Source organism: Arvicanthis niloticus, chromosome 5 (assembly GCF_011762505.2).
Source record: "Arvicanthis niloticus isolate mArvNil1 chromosome 5, mArvNil1.pat.X, whole genome shotgun sequence".
NCBI lineage: Eukaryota > Metazoa > Chordata > Mammalia > Rodentia > Muridae > Arvicanthis > Arvicanthis niloticus.
Window position 1 is genome coordinate 96284358 of NC_047662.1, and position 16225 is coordinate 96300582.

The 16225-nt window shown below is 42.6% G+C and overlaps 1 protein-coding gene across 2 annotated transcripts in view; it reads right to left on the minus strand.

Annotated features, from left to right (window-relative positions):
- Positions 1-2341: 2341 nt before the first annotated feature.
- Nr4a3 (nuclear receptor subfamily 4 group A member 3) overlaps positions 2342-16225 on the minus strand; it is a 41103-nt gene continuing 27219 nt past the window's right edge. For both annotated transcript variants that reach the window (XM_034501647.2, XM_034501648.2), the window contains one exon: positions 2342-5585. In XM_034501647.2, coding sequence (XP_034357538.1) covers positions 5338-5585 — 248 coding nt within the window. In that variant the 3' untranslated portion in view covers positions 2342-5337. The remainder of the gene's footprint in view (positions 5586-16225) is intronic.

The following is a 16225-nucleotide window of genomic DNA, read 5'->3' on the forward strand; positions in this document are numbered from 1 at the left end:
TTAGATGGTTCAGTTCGAGGCAAGATTAGGTGGTTACTGAATTCCAGAAGGCAGTGAGGGGTGGTGGGGAGGTACTCACCTGCATTCAAATCCCATGTGCTATCTATGGAATCTTGGGTTATAGCTTTAACCTCTACCAGACTCCTTCCTCCCTTTCAGACTGAGGGAAACCACATTGTCTGAGAAATACTAAGCATTAAATGGTGTCATGGGTAAATGGGTTTGCTGGAGTATCTGGTGTAAACAGTAGGCAATTAATCAATGTTAGATTTCTCTTTTCTTCCCTGAAAATCAAATACCCCTGGAGGTATGAGGAGTGGGCACATCATAACAGGTGACAGAAGGGGCTCATGATTCCTTGACTCTGATGACACACAGAATGGGCCTGATACAGATGTGGGGGCAATAAATAAGGTTGGGAGGGCATCCTGCAGCAAGAGGAGTCATAGCATCCCATCAGTGTCACTGAGCAATGTGTGGACAATCCCAAAGGAAGGTTCATTTCCTGAAGAACTCTATCCACTGTAAGGCTGTCAAATAACAGAACTACAGAATCTTCCTTTGACACTTGGAATCTTTCAATGGGCTGAGGGCTTTCACCAGACAAGCATCTGGACCACTACAGAAAGCCTCTCAGATTTTAGGTTTCTTTCAATTGTTACTCTGGCTCTAGAACAAAGGTTTGTCAATATTTATAATTAGGGAGAAAATTTCAGATCTCCCCTGAAAGAAAAAACTGGGGGAAGATCCCCCCCCCACACCAAATCAGTAGCTAAGGCAAAAGCAAACACAAAAGCCCCAGACCACTAAAACCAAAACAATAACAAAATGCACATATAATCAAGACTATCCTTGGAAAACATTTAAATCCTAATTAAACCCAGAAGCCAACAATTAGCCAGAGAGGAGAGGGCAGGGTGTGAGGACATCTGGACTTCTCTGCTCACAGCACTATTATTCACCTTAGCCAGAGGGTGGGTGTGGTTTCAGAATGCACTGATAGAGGTGTGGATAAGCAAAATGTAGACTATGCCTTACAATGGAGAATTTAGCCTTAGAAAAGAAATATATTCTGGCACATGCTACATCATGTTAAGTGAAATCAGCAAGACAGAAAGAGACAAACACTGTGGTCAAATTTATAGAAGCAGAAAAGGCTCACAGAAAAGGTGCTTAATGGGTACAGTTTCCAGCATTGCAAGAAAATTCCTTGCTCAGTGTAAATGTACTTAACACTACTGAACAGTGTAGTTAAAATGGTGATACTTTCAGGTAATGTGTATTTTCCACAATGGAAAAAAGTCAACAAAGAGCTTTCTGTGTTCATTCTTGCACATTTATAACATTCCAGGTACAGGCAAATCTGTTTTATTTATTTCTGGTTTCATGTCCCTTTCTATTAAAACCAGGCCTTTGTTCCTATGTTCTCCAAAAAAGGGATTTATTTATTTATTTATTTATTTATTTATTTATTGCTGTTGTTGGTATTGCTTTTGGCTTACCATTTATTTTAATGCATATACAGATGGAAAGCTGCTGTATCTTCTCTTCATTTCTTACTAAGCATAGTTTTAGTTGAGCTAATGAGTCTGCTGGCTCCTAAGCCTCTCACTGGATTTAGATGTCACGGAAAATACCCAGCTTCCTTAGAAAAGGATGAACTGCCTTAGGACAATCCTAACATTTCTCCTTTCAAGGTATCAGCACACAAAAAGACATATTGTGCTGAGACTCTGTGAGGTTTTGGAATGAGTTTGAATCAAAACTGTGTCTGTGGCCTTTGCAAAGAAGGGGTTTCTGATCCAGGCAGAAGGAGTGGAATGGACCAGGAGGAGTGGGTGGGGATGGCGCTGTGCTCACTGCTCAGTCTTAGAGAACCACAGCCTCAATTCTCATAATTTTGGGTTTATAAACAGTATCATTCTGGTGCAAAAATGATCTCTCCTTGCCTCTGAGACTAGCTAACAAATGCTTAGCTCCATCCACATTATCTGCAGTTGGACAAGAAATGGAGTTTTATAATGTGTGTGTGTGTGTGTGTGTGTGTGTGTGTGTGTGTGTGTGTGTGTGTGTGTGTGTGTGTTTTCTAGGCCCACCCAGCATGCCTTGCCCCCAGGAAACAGTCAATAAATGGTTATTGAATTTAGAGCGTCCTTCTTCCCAATCGCTGAGGTTTAATCTATTCCCAATTCAGAATATCTATTAACTTTGCAGCATCACTAAGCCTTTAAAAAAAAATCCATTTGTGGATGCATTTAAAGACTTCACAGTAAATCTCACTATACCGATTAAGAGAAAGCTGTTAAAGGAAGCATGCTCGTTCAACACACCAGTAGCCATTGGTAAAATGTAATTTAATTTAATCATTTAAATTTACATTGTTAATGTACAAGAGCATTTCTTTCAAACCACAGGTTAACACACACTTACTAAAAAGCAATGCTGTTAGAGGAGAAGGGCTTGGGAGATTCGGCCATTTGAAACAAAAGCAAGGCACTCTCCAAGAACAGCAAGTGGATTCCCATTCCCCACTGAGGGTGGGTTCACACTGTGACAGCACTGCCTTCAGGGGGAGGAGTCACCTGCATTAATGCTTGTCCTCTGCAGAGCTAGTGTGCCATCCACTCTGGGTACACTTGGGTGTCAACATTTAAAAATGATGACCTAAGAGGCTCTCATAGTTGTGATAACTATGGAAGACAAAAGAACACTGGCTGTATAGTCTTTCCTTTCAGCACTAGTGTCTGGCCCTTAACTAAAACAACTTCATCATTCTTCAAACCAGCAGATAGACGATTAGACAGTCCTTTCCCTTCAATCTGTGGGTGTGAGGACAGAATGGGGAACAGCATTTCCCAGAGCACCGTGCTGCTGTTTTGCTTTGCCTTTCAGACAGGAAAAAAAAAAAAAAGGATTAACTTTCCAATACTCAAGGTGCACAAGAAGGTTATGTACGCTCAGTACTTCTAATTTATTCAAATTCAAATTGAATTTGGTCTGAAGCGATCTCGTGTGAAATGTTAACTTTCCTGATATTTAATAATGTTTATTATGTTTGCATATAAGCTCAACAAATTAATGCGAAAGTACTACTTTACTCAAAGCTGTCTGCAGGTGAAATGTTACTATGAGTGACTGTGTTTAAAAGTCTATTTTCCTATAGATGCAGTAAGATGTGGGAGAGACTAAGGGAAGATGAATTAAGTCTGAGTCTTAATTCTGTTGATAGCTGTTTGCCCTGTAATGGGTCCCCAGTTTTCTCCTTTGTGAATTTCAGGAAATCTAATCAGATAATGAGCCAGGACCCTTCCAAATCTGAGGTTCAAAACTTCTTAACATTCCAAGCCCTGTCATCTTGATAGGAAAGTAATATATTTCATAAAATCGTATATGAACAAAACACAAAATCAAATATCTGAATGGGTTGCAGAAAAAGGAGAGGATATGATTTGTTATCTGGGTTACACTTTGCAGCAATTAGGCAATTCATTTGGCATTTGTTTGATTGTATAATTTAATGACAATATAAACAGTATAGTTTGTTATTATTTTTTAAAAAGACTAAAGCAAAAATGATTAAACACTAACAAAAGCTACTATGACATCAGTTTGACATTCAAAGTTTTGAGTCTTAGCAAAACGGTCAAAAGTATCTTGACTTGATACAGAGTATATAATATAAAGACTTTTAGACCTTAAAATCTTCAAACATTATTTGAATTTAGCAAAACATAAGCAAAAATTTCATATCAAAGTGCTAAACAGTGCTGCCTTAAAGGTCACTGCAAATGAAGGGGAAGACAACTGCATGGGAAGTGACATTTATTATACAAATGGTTAATGAAAAGACACATTATAAATATATATGTAACCTGCTATGTTTTTATATATATATATGCTTATTTAATTTCTAGTTGGTGTATCCAAGTCACCACGAACACCTCATTTGATTATTCTGTAACTCAGCCTCCAGGAGCTGGTGGTCTTGCAATAAATACAGGCAAAGCTATTACAATATAACGTGCATACAAATGTTCATACAAATAAGGACACTATGCAACAAATTATTTCATAATAATATGGCATCAACAGTAAAAACATATAAAAGGGGGCACAAACACGGAATGTTGAACCGCAACCCACTAATCTTCTCTAGTGCGCACATTAATACTATCTTTTCTTCTTTTCTTTTAAAAGATGATTCTCTTGCTTTCCAAAATTGTCTCTAACCAATAACAAAAATTAAATTTTATATATATATATATATATAAATCCTTATCATCTCTGGTGCTTACCCTGTATGACCCAGTTCCTACTTATCTGCTTGTTCTCCTAGGGTTAACACTTGATTGAGTCACCCAGTGCTCCTTGGACTTCTGAATGGATGAATCAGGAACTTGCTACAACTGAAGAAGGTTTAGAGAACTCTGTCCAGGTTGACAAAACACAGCGAAGACAGTTGTATGCAATCCATTTTATAATCCGATCCCCCTTCAGGACGGCTGGATAGTGATCAGGGGTCGAATTCCATCAAGAACGGCCTGAAAGTCTTAGAAGGGCCACACCTCCGAAGGGTTCTACAGGGCAGGTGGATCAAGCCTTAGCTAGGAAAATGAGCGTGCCATTTGATAACAGGACTGCCTCCTTCTTATTTTCATACAAAATAAGGGAGAGTTCACAAACAAGACTTAGTAAGACAGCACTCTAAAAAAATTGCACTTGTATATGGAAGCAAATAGCCATTACCATTTTGCTAAGTCTGATTTGTAGATAATCTTCCATCATTTGACTTTTTTTTTTTTAGAAGAAGAAAGAAATGAAGAAAAGGGAATTTTCTGCCTCGTTTGCACCACGTATGTACCCTTGACACAGGAAGTATATCCTAAAGGGATCAGTCTTAAGACACAGCCCTACCCTGGTGAACAGCCCTTGGCTGTTCTTATTTTTTAAATACAAAGCAACCATAATCATATTCCCCAGAAAGAGTTTTTAAAACAGTTATATTATCCTTTCTCCCCACCCCACTGCTGGGATAGCATCATCCAAAAGTGCTTTGTCAGCAATTTCTTAGAAAAGCCTCATGAACTATTTACCCCTTCCCAACCCACCCACCAAAGCCTAAATATAAAACACAACCCCAGCACAATACTCTGCAAGGTTTCTGGCTTTAGGTTGTAAGGAAAGGTGCCAGGGGAAAAAAAAAAGTCTTTGCTTCGTATGGGAGCTGCTTTTCCCCTGAAGGAAGGACAGCGTGGCAGGTGTTCAAACCCATCCTTTTGCTCACTTAATGATCAGCTGCCAGCAGAGCAAGTAGCTCTCTGCTCAGGCTTCCCTTGCTCAGAAAGGCAGGGTATCAAGGAAGAGCTTGTCAATGACAGAAGGTGGGGACACCAAGTCCTCCAGCTTCAGGTAGAAGATGCGCTGGAGGCCCTGGGTACAGATCTTCCTCAGTTCCACCAGTGCGCGCAGGACCTTGGGCTCCGAGGGCTCCAGAGCCTGTCCCTTCCTCTGGTGGTCCTTTAAGCTGCTTGTGATCTTGTTGCATAGCTCCTCCACTCTCTTTGGTTCTTTTAACCCATGTCGCTCTGTAGAAGGACAGAGAGACGTTGGTAAGTTTTAGGGCAGGTCAAAGGCATTAGATGTCCTAATTTAGGTCTCTCTCCTTTGCTGTCAGATGGGTTAGGTATTTTACAGCCAGATTGCCTTTTGTGGACTGGGGTGATAGCTCAGTTAGAAACTTGGTCAGGACCTGCTTTTAATTCCCCAAAACTCACCAGATGTGGTGGCACACGCTTGTAATTCCAGCATGGGGAGGCAGGAGCAGGAGGATCTAGTGTTGGCCAGTCAGCCAGGCTTGCCCGCTTGGCTTGGTACAGGAAAGTGAACTAGTATTTCTGTCCCAAATTGGGGAGGGAGCCACTGATATGAGCCCCTTAGCACCTGATCCTAAGTGTGTTCCTATATTTTCATGCAAGCCAGTGTCGAGAAAAGCCAACTTTCCTTCCTTTGCTTTGTTTCTTTCCTCAGAACACCCATTGACCTATGCCTGGAACTCTACAAAACACACAGGTCCTCCTAAGGCAGATAAGGAAAAGTCACACCAGAGAGAAGGAGGCCTAGGAAGACATGGGGGCAGGCATTTATCAAGACATGGAGGGTACCTCTTACTTCCATAAAACTACAGAAAAGTATTGGGTCTCACTATGACACAGGAGCCTGACATCTCATACGAGTGACTTACAGCTGGGGTAAAGGACCCTCTATTCTAATGGAAGAGCAGGGTCTCCTTTATTCCTAGTTTTCTTTTATTGGTATATTTATATCTAAAAAGCATGTTTATTCATGTGTGTGTGTGTGTATGTGTGTGTGCATGTGCGTGTGCGTGTGTTTGTGTGTGTGGCAGAAGGTATCTTTCTAACAGTGATCAAACATTAGTTTCTAACCTCCCCTAGCTTTAGATGTTTTAGTCATAGGTTTTGTTATAAAAGTTATTTACCCGAAGCAAAAGCTAAAGAAAACAACTACTAGGATACATTTTCTTTCTTGTTCCAAATAAAAGAGGCCTGCAAAGCAGGAAACTTGAGTTCTCACAGTGTGTGTAGTAGATATGACTTGAGGTAAGCGTTTCCTCACTAAGGCCTTATTAAGAGAGGAGGCTGGATTTAAGGGCTCCTAATGCCCCTTCCAGAGTTGTTGGATTAAAATTTATTTAAGTACATCATGGAAAGTGCCCCCAGTGTCTCAGTGAATTACGACTTGCAGGTTTCTGGTGTAATGAAGTGTTTTATAGAGAAAGAAGCCCAGGGTTTGGAATTGAACCCAACTCTGGCTCTGTACTTTGCCTGGAACCCAATCTCTTCAAGACTCAGTGTCTTCCTAGGAGGGTGGAAAACACACAGGTCTTAGTCTTATTCTTCTTATTCATCTTAAACGTCAGACAGTGAATTGATAGAAAAGTGTTATTGCTATAAAGATGTCCTCCAACTAAGATGATATAACAGATACCAACTGTAGAGTGCCACACACCAGGATAGTCAGCACCTGAGACAGTGGCTGGTTCATGGTGAATGGGTGGCAGCTGCAAGACTAAACAGAAGCAGAGTCTCGGTATCCCCAAGTTTTGCAGCTCTGGACTTTGCTTGCACTAGGACACTATTACCTGGTTAGCCAAACTTCCCTACTTGGTTTATCGTTACTAGATGCAAAACCCCGATGCTGAAGGCTAGGAGTGAACCTTGAGAAACCCTGCTTGCGGTGATGAGCCGCTGAAAGTTTTAGTTCTTCTCACAGCATAGAACCAGGTGGCAAGGTCGGCAGTAAACTCAAGAGGTATAAAAATGTTCATAGCCTCTGACCAAGCTACCACAATTCCTGGGAATTTATCCAAATAAGAAAGTCAAAGAAAACAAAAACAACAACCCTGTATGTATGGGCACAACGCTTCTCTGTTACCACCCTACACCCAAGAACCCAAATAAAGCAAGCACCGGAAGAGGGGCAGAGATGAAGAACAGAGAGACTGTTCAGTAAATAACAGCATGCCCATACACTGGAAGATCCTGAAGCTATCAGAGGTAAGTATGAAGATTATTAAACAATATAGAAGAATACCGGTAGCATTAAATGAAGAGGAGAGTTTTAAATAGCTCCCAGGCTATGATCTCATTTGTGCAAAAATAATAATCAAAATCTGTGGCTGGTGAGATGGCTGGGCAGGTAAGGGTTTTTGCTGCCTGGCCTGATGGTTTGAGTTGAGTCCCTGGTCTCCACACGGTAGAAGGAGAGAAATGGATTCTCCCATACTGTCCTCTTTGACCTTCAGAATTGCACTGTGGAACGTGCACAAATGCACACACACACACACACACACACACACACACACACACACACACACACATACTATAAAGAAGTGTATTTTCTTTTCTTCACAAAAAGGATGAAAATATTTGTGAGATAACTGGATGGCTCTTTTACCTTTCTTTTAAAGTGTCTGGCTTAGTGCTATTTGGAGAATACTGTTAAAACAGAAGAAGATGGGAGATGGTTCCTCATGAAGTCTTATCTGTCATATGGACAATACGACCAAGCACTAACTTGCCGATATGTAATTCTATTAGCATTGAGAGACATTGAATCTGATTTACAAGTTGGGGAGAGGAGGTGTCTCTCACAATCAAATGCCAGTCCATTAACTGAGGCTTTCCCATCCTTTCAGGGCCTCCTGCCTCACAGAACATCCAAGATTCCATGCTCATTATCAGGATGAAGAAACTGAGCAATTTGTCGGGTGTGATGTGGTGGCTGGGGGCGGGGGTGTCGATTGATTATGGGACCTTAGAGCTAGACTTTCTCTTGGCCAAACTCACAGAAGGGAGCATGGAGTTTTCTCTGCTCTCCAGCCAGTGGCGGCTGCTCAATAACTATGGCAACCATTATTTATTCAGTGAATTGAAGTGGAGATCGATACCTCCTGCCAGCTGGATCAACCGGGCCTGGAATTCCTTGAGGAATTCATAGACACTCCTGTTAGGAGCCAAAGGTACCTCATCCTGTCTTTGTTGTTGTGAACACTCACAAGATCTGTGGCTTCCTTAGTTTTCCATAGGAGCTAAGATAAAATTCAGTCTCTGTGTCTACTCCTGTCAGCAGCCAGCAAGGTTTTTAGTTCACCAGGGAGTCACCAACTGTCTGGGACCTTCTCAGCAATTTAAAATTCCTTAAAATTCTAATCACTGACATTCAGTTGAAGAGAACTTCCCCCACCCCTTGCAGATTGGCAAACAGCGACAGAGCTGAAATGCAGAGTTCATAATACAGAGGGAGAGAAGGAGTCAGGGATTTTCTCATTTCATAGAGATTTATACATGGAAGATTAAGATTTTTTTTTTCTGGGCAGGAGGCAGGTAGCTTAGTGGTAGAGTGTTCGCCTAGCATGCATGATGCCCTGGGTTAAATCCTCAGCAGCAACAATAACCAAAAAATTGTTGTCACTCCCTCCAATGATTTAACCAAATGCGCATTTTGCATTAGGTTTATATAATCTTTAAAAAAGCCTACATTTCAGTATTATGTTTCCAAGATGCCAAAACAGAACTCTTATAGTCATGATTAAGTATTAGACAGACACCACAAACATTGTGCACGTACATTGGAAGGGATTTGATCTGCTTTGTTTAAATTCCCACCTAAGAGAAGAATCTCCACTTAGGGGACTACAGACCCAGAGGCAGGTTCCACCTAGCCTGGCAGGTCAGACATTTTAACCTGCGGACAGAACCCATTTAATAGCCTTTAGGTTATACTCCTTTTACTTAGATTGCTTTAGCTCAGAGTGAGGCAAGGCAAATGTTTTCTCTAATTAATATGTAACAAGACTCAAAGAGTTAAGTCACTTGCCTAGGGCTGAAATTAGCAAGCGGCCAGTTTCTTTCAAACCAAATCTGAGAATTTCATTCACCACTAGCTGACTACCTACCTTCGACTGCCTCTGTTAGAAAGTTTCTCATCATCCTGAGATGAACTGGCCTTCTCTCAGTAACCTCCTACTTTCTGTGGACCTAATTAACTAGTGGTTAATTACTTCTTCCAATAGATGTTTATTAAGTACCTACTCTGGGGCAAACAGTACTAGAGACAGTGGGGTCAGAGCAATGAAGAAAACAACTCACTCTACCCTGTGGGGTGGTTCGCATCTAAAGACAAGGCTGGATTCCTATTAGCATATTAGCATATTAGATATCCATGTCACAGAAGGCTCTGCCAAGTGTGAAGAGGGCAGGAGGGAGTTGGGAGGAAGGAGGAGGAGGCAGGAGGAGAGGAAGAAAGAAGAGGGGAGGAGAGGGAGCTGGTGGATTGACTGAGTGAAATAATGAGACACCCAAGGCTATGCCCATGTACTTCCCCCTCAGCCAGTTAAGATCTACTCGTCTCACATCCAATATTCTGTCAAGGAAACTTCCTCCTTGGATCCTTGTCTGGGTCAGATTCTCTTCTAGTACAGGATCTCCCTTTGCAGGACAAGCAAGTTTGAAATCTGATACTCATGTGACAATTGCCTGCCTCTTTCCTTAGGGTTAAGCTTCCTGGAGAAGTATCCTATATTTGCTTACCGTGGTTCCATCTCCTGCACCAAACCTAGCACACCAATGACACCTAATACACACCTGATGGATGAGTCTATAAGTTGGAAGACCAAAGTCACTTAGGAAATGATTAAATGAATGCTAAGCGTGGAAGTCGCTCAGATTAAAAGAATGAGCTGGGAGCTGTTAAGAAGCTCACAATAGAAAAGAACTTTATAAACTTCCAGACTTCCCAGGCAGAAGCTCCCTTCTTCGTACCTCTCAGCCCTGTCAGTTATTAGCTGGGTGACTTTGGGTCCGTTTCCACATTCGTGAAAGAGGGCTAAAAATGCCAGTTGCCTCTTGTCTTGCTATGAAAATTAAATGATCTTTACATGACAAGTACTTGGAATAATGTCAGGCACTTGGAATATAGTAGATACTTAATAAATACTTGCAAATACTCTGTTTTAAAAACTCAATTCATTATCTTCCATGTTAGCCATGGCTCTGAGCTCATCTGCTAATAGCACAGAAATCTTCCTTCTCCCAAACTCATAATAACCTCTGGGGATTCCTTCCCTGGGGTCCTATCCTAGAAACTTTAGTTACTCTCTGTGTGGTGTTCCTTGCATCTGTGTTTTCTCAGTGACAATATCCCCTGGACAAGATCTTTAATATCTGCTGCCTACGTTGTTTTAATTGCTTTTGACTGGCTTCCTTGCCGTGATCCATCCCAGGTACTTCCAAATTTATTAAGCAACCCTAAAACCATGCGTGTAAAACTCTTGGCACAGTGCCAGGTATGGTCTAAAAAAATATTAGCTATTATTAATGTCAAAGGATCTCAATTAACAATAAGTTCCCTTGTTCCTTAAAGAGTGGCTCATATCCCAGCAGTGTCAACAAAGCCTAGGAGCCTGTGAGAAATCCAGAACCTTAGGCCCTGCTCCAGGCCCATACAACTAGCATGTGCAACTTAAAACTATGTCCAATCCTCTGTATGCCAGATGGAGAAGCTCAGCCCTAGTGGGTCCTTGCCCTCAGAGCTGCTGGGCAGCATCTCTACCCTATGTTCACCACATCTCTGTAAACCTCATTCCCCAAGGCATCCTACTTTACTTTCACATGGTCTTGCCTACCAGAACTCTCCAAAGAAACTTGTTCCTATTTCAAACAGTTTTATGTTGGTTTCTTACATTGAGCTAATTTTTGCTATTTTACAGTTCACACTCCTGCCTCTTGGTGGATTAAGAGAAGCACCAGGATCTCTTCCTTAGCACAGAAAGCAGTGGATAGAGACAGGGATGAACAGTATTCTGCAGTATCCCATCCCCCCAAGCCAGCTTTTGAGCAGGTCTTGGAACACTGGCCAACTCTGAGATGATGACACAGTTCTAGCCAAGGAGGAAGAAAAGAAATGGGCTGTTCCCCAGACAGCAAACATCTCACAGAACTTCCTGCTCCGGGCCCCTCCCCTCTCTCTAGGAAGCCACACTGCTGCCGCTTTTTGAACCATGTGTCCTCTGCCAAATACTGGGCAGTCCCAGAACCCACACTGGTCAGGGAGCCACGAGTCAGGTCAAGGCGCACAAAACTGTCTTCTCTGTCTCTCTAAGACCATGGACTCCTTAAGGGGAAGGGACTATGCATCTGGCATGTGGCAGAGCTCCATAGACACCAGCTGAATTAATCTAAGCTTAAATTCTGCATCTCTCAGGGAGTCAGGCTATTTTCTAATGACAATGGTGGGCTTAAAATAATTTAGATTTTCCTAATTTGAGGGACTTGCTAATATTTACAATACATCTGTTCAATTAAAACCGGTAGTGCACCAGACAGGTAAATTTAAAGACTAATAGGATTTCTCCCTGCCCTTAGACTTTTTTTGGGCCCCAAAGTATAGCCCAAGTGTGGCCAGATGAAGACCTGAACTCAGACCTTTAATCTCCAAACCCTGAAACTGCTCCCCTTCTTCTCCAAGCTATATCGTTCTGCCAGATTTCATCCATGCTTGCCCTTGCCACATTGCTGATAGCTATATTTGATAAAGAAATCATAATAGCCAGCTATTCAAAGCGAGCAGAGGAGCACTGGAAAGACAGAGTGAGGGATCAGCCAAGTGCTGATCTGGCCACCACCCCTAGACCTGCCTTTCTTCCGCCTCCATCTTAGAGGTCATGTTCCAATAAGACCAGGAAAAAGTAGAAGAGAAAGAACTCACTGTCCTACCTGACAGAAGACTAGAGTCTGGAAAAGAACACCTTGGGGAATTTTCAAAAAAAAAAAAACCAAACCAACCAAACAAAAACCCTCCATTTAGGCACCAAAATTTCTTCTGCTATCTGGCTCCAAAGGACCTTTGAGATCATCTTTCCTTATCGGTCACTGTTTAGAAAATACACGCTTATACTTCACGGTTAGTTCATAGTATGAGGCCACAAAGTAAATATCCCAAATGAAGCAGTGGTTTCACTGAAAAACCCTTCCATTTTCCCAGAGCCTCCGGAGGCAGCAATGCTGTCTTCCAGGGTAGATTCCTGCCTCTGCTTTCCCGCTTGCTTCAGAAGAGGAAGTCATTCGGAATCACAACCTGGACTCTTTGAAATGTTCTCCTCTTTCCACTCTGGTTGTGTATATGATTAAATACATGAAGAAAGTAATTTGGCTGTCCATGATTTCCCCACAACTGTGCTGGGGTGTTTTCTGGCCATGCCCTGGATCTCTGGCTTCCTTGGTTTAGAGTGACCTTTTCATCTAAATGCTACTGCTTTGGGAAGTTACTCATGACCGGTACATTGAGTGTTCTTAATTCCCCATAACGTAGCAATTACCCAGACTTCCTTTCACTGAATCTATCCCTTTAAGAACCTAAATATTGCTAGACATAGTGGCTCCCGCCTTTAAATCCAGAGCTCTTGAGGCAGAGGCAGACAGATCTCTGTGAGTTCCAGGCCAGCCTGATCTACAGAGTGAGTTCTGGCACAGCCAGGGCTACATAGTGAGACACTGTCTCAAAAAACACCAAAAAAAAAAAAAAAAAAAACCAAACAAACAAACAAACAAACGAAAACCAAGCCAAACTAAAACAAAAGAACCTAAATGCTAACCACCATGTATAGAGGTCCTTATATTATTCCTTGGTAGACGACAAAATTCCTGCTATCAGGACGCATGCCCAGGTCACCTTCCCATTCTTGCACATTGACAACCTGGCCTGGAGAGGCCCCACTGCCTGGACTTTGTAAAGTGGTAACTCCACACTAACTTTCTGTTTGGAGGACTGTAAGCTGATAGCCACACACTGCACCCCATCAATGTCAAAGAAGCAAAACCTTCACATTGCTCCAGGGATGTGGCTTTGACAGGAGGCAATGGTTAGGGCAGATGAACTGGGGACCCAGAAAACATGTGAAAACCACAAACTGTGGGGGAACTCCCTGTTACTGTAGGATGGGAGAGTGCTCAAAAAAAGACTACTTCCTGTCCCATCTCACCACCCAGTACTTCAGGGGAGTAAGAAGAAAAATAAATGAGGGGGAGACATCATGTTTAGGGAAACTACTAACACTATCCAATTTCTGAAGGTTTCTTGTGGAAGCAAAATTGGCTAATGGGCTAAAATTCCTCTTCTCTTTCACAGGCTCCTCTCTGGTTTCAGAACAGACAGTTTTTTGAGTGAATTTCCCTAGGGCTTGTGATGCTCCACAACCACTTTCTGACTATGAGGCATTCTGAGCCATCAAGGCTCTTGGGACTGCCCACTCAACTGATAGTGGATACACCAGACAGTGGGAATGCTTCCCAAGCAGTTTTATTCTTCTGTTGTCCAATGCTCTCATGCATCCCAGATCCCTCCCAGCCACCAAATCCCAAGAGTTTTGTGAGGTTGGAGGGCTAATTCTGCTTGTGTGATATCGGCAGCATCTCTAACAGCTTGCTTTATAGAAGCTGTCAGGAATGAAGGCAGGAATTGGAGCTGCCCTGTGAGAAAAACCTACATACAAATCATTCAGCCCATCCAGTCTTCCTCACTGTTTTGTGATCGCTGTCCTTTGAGTCGCCCTCGTGTCTAAGGAAATAGTCGACAAACATACTATAAAGCCTTGTTTTGTTTGGGACAGGCTGGTCTGCAACTCACCCTGTGGGACAAGCTAGCCTTGAACTCACGATCCCCTTGCCTTAGTCTCCTGTGTGCTGGAATTATAGGTGTGAATCATCATGCTTAGTTCTTACTGCCATACAAAGCTACCACAACTTTTCATGACTTCCAAAGAGAAGGACAGGTCTGAGCCCAACTTGAGGGAGCTTCTGTCAATGCCACTCCAAGGAGAGGCACAAGGAGAGCTAACATCTGCCAAGAGTTCAGTTTGGCTGCATCATAAACCCAGTCTATTGCAACCTACACTGCCACCCCATGGAGTGGATGTTACTATTTTCATTTTGTGGATGAGCAAACAGAAATGCAGACAAGACAAATGTGCTACTCAATAGCCCTTGCTAACAAAACACCAGACTTCAGATTAATAAGGAGGTTACTAGAACCAGAAACCCATGTTTTTCCTACCGTGTCAAATTGCCTCTTCCTCTGGCAGTCTCTACCTGAGTGGGCAGTGGGTTGGTCAGCTCTGATCACAACACAGCACAAATAGGTTGCAGAGACAAGCACCACCTTCTGCTTAATTTCTACTCTGGATGCTATGTGGACTCTTTGGGTTGGGAACACCTGGTACCCTCGTGTCCATTAACTTCCACAGCGCAAAACAAAACAAGAACTGGCCTCATAAGCCAGGCCTTCCTGTGAGCTGCAGGCCCTATACTAATACGACTTGCTGTTTCCTCCTCTCCTCCCTGACCCACTTTGTGCTCAGAGCCAGCAGTCACTGTAGAACATTCTAGAATGCAAGTCTGGCCATCTCATCTCTTTGTTCAAAGCTTTCTGTGGCTCTCCACTGATCTGAAGACAGACCCCTCCTGCCTCACTGGGTGTGGAAGGCTGAGGAAATGTTAGGTGTCCTGCAACACTCTTTCTGTAGGTCTAGTGGCTTCTCCCAACACTAGCCTTTTTAGCCATTTCCTTTGTGACACTTAGGTCAATCATATTTTCAGTAGCTTCAGGAGATTTTTATTTATGCTTTGAGTTATTTTTCTTGCTACAGTGGCCTGCAAACATTTTCTGCTCTCTAGCCTGTGGTCTCTTGACACTCAATTCCCCTCTCTAGCATCACTACATTCTGTTCAACCCTCTGCATCCTGTGGATTAATTTACACATCCTGTCTCCTCCAGGCAGGCGTGTCATCATCTTTGAAAACCCAGTGACATATGTGAGACAGCACCTAGACTGGCGGATATATACTCAACTCCTATTCCCACAGTGATAGGTCAATGAACTGGTTTTAGTTGCAGAAAGCTAAAGCCCCCTCAAAAAAAAATTGTGTCTTTCGTAAACAAATTCAATCCTATTCTATACTTTCCAGTTTTTGGCTGTCTAACTGTCCTAGAAATGCCGAATGAGTCTGAATTGGAGCTGAAGAGCTCGATGACAAAGTGACCTTGGGGCTAGTCTTATTAGAGCCTTTGGAGTGAAGTGCTTGATTTGTTTGTTTGTTTGTTTGTTTTCCAAGACAGGGTTTCTCTGTGTAGCCCTGGCTGTCCTGGAACTCACTCTGTAGAAAAGGCTTGGCCTCGAACTCAGAAATCCACCTGCCTCTGCCTCCCAAGTGCTGGGATTAAAGGCTTGCGCCACTGCCTGGCTGAAGTGTTTGAGTCTTAAACACCGATTTGTTTTATGTGTTTTTCTATGACATCAAAAGGCCCTGTCAGTGAAATCCACACCGTCTGAGGCTGTCTTCGCTTTTGTTTCACAGCCTTGGAATACTACCCCAACCCTAGTAAGAAGCGAGCTTCTGACCCAGGACCAAAGACCAGGAGGAGAGAGTCATGCACATGACCAGCCTGGCTTCTGGGGGCACACAGACACGTCTAACTTTGGCTCACAGATGACATAAGCAGATGCAGGTAATCGGTGCTATGGCCTGTGGTTCTCAACCTTCCTAATACCACGACCCTTTACTACAGTTCATGTGGTTGTGACCTCCAACCATAAAATTATTTTCATTGCTCCTTCATAACTGCAGTTTTGCTACTGTTATGAATCGTAATG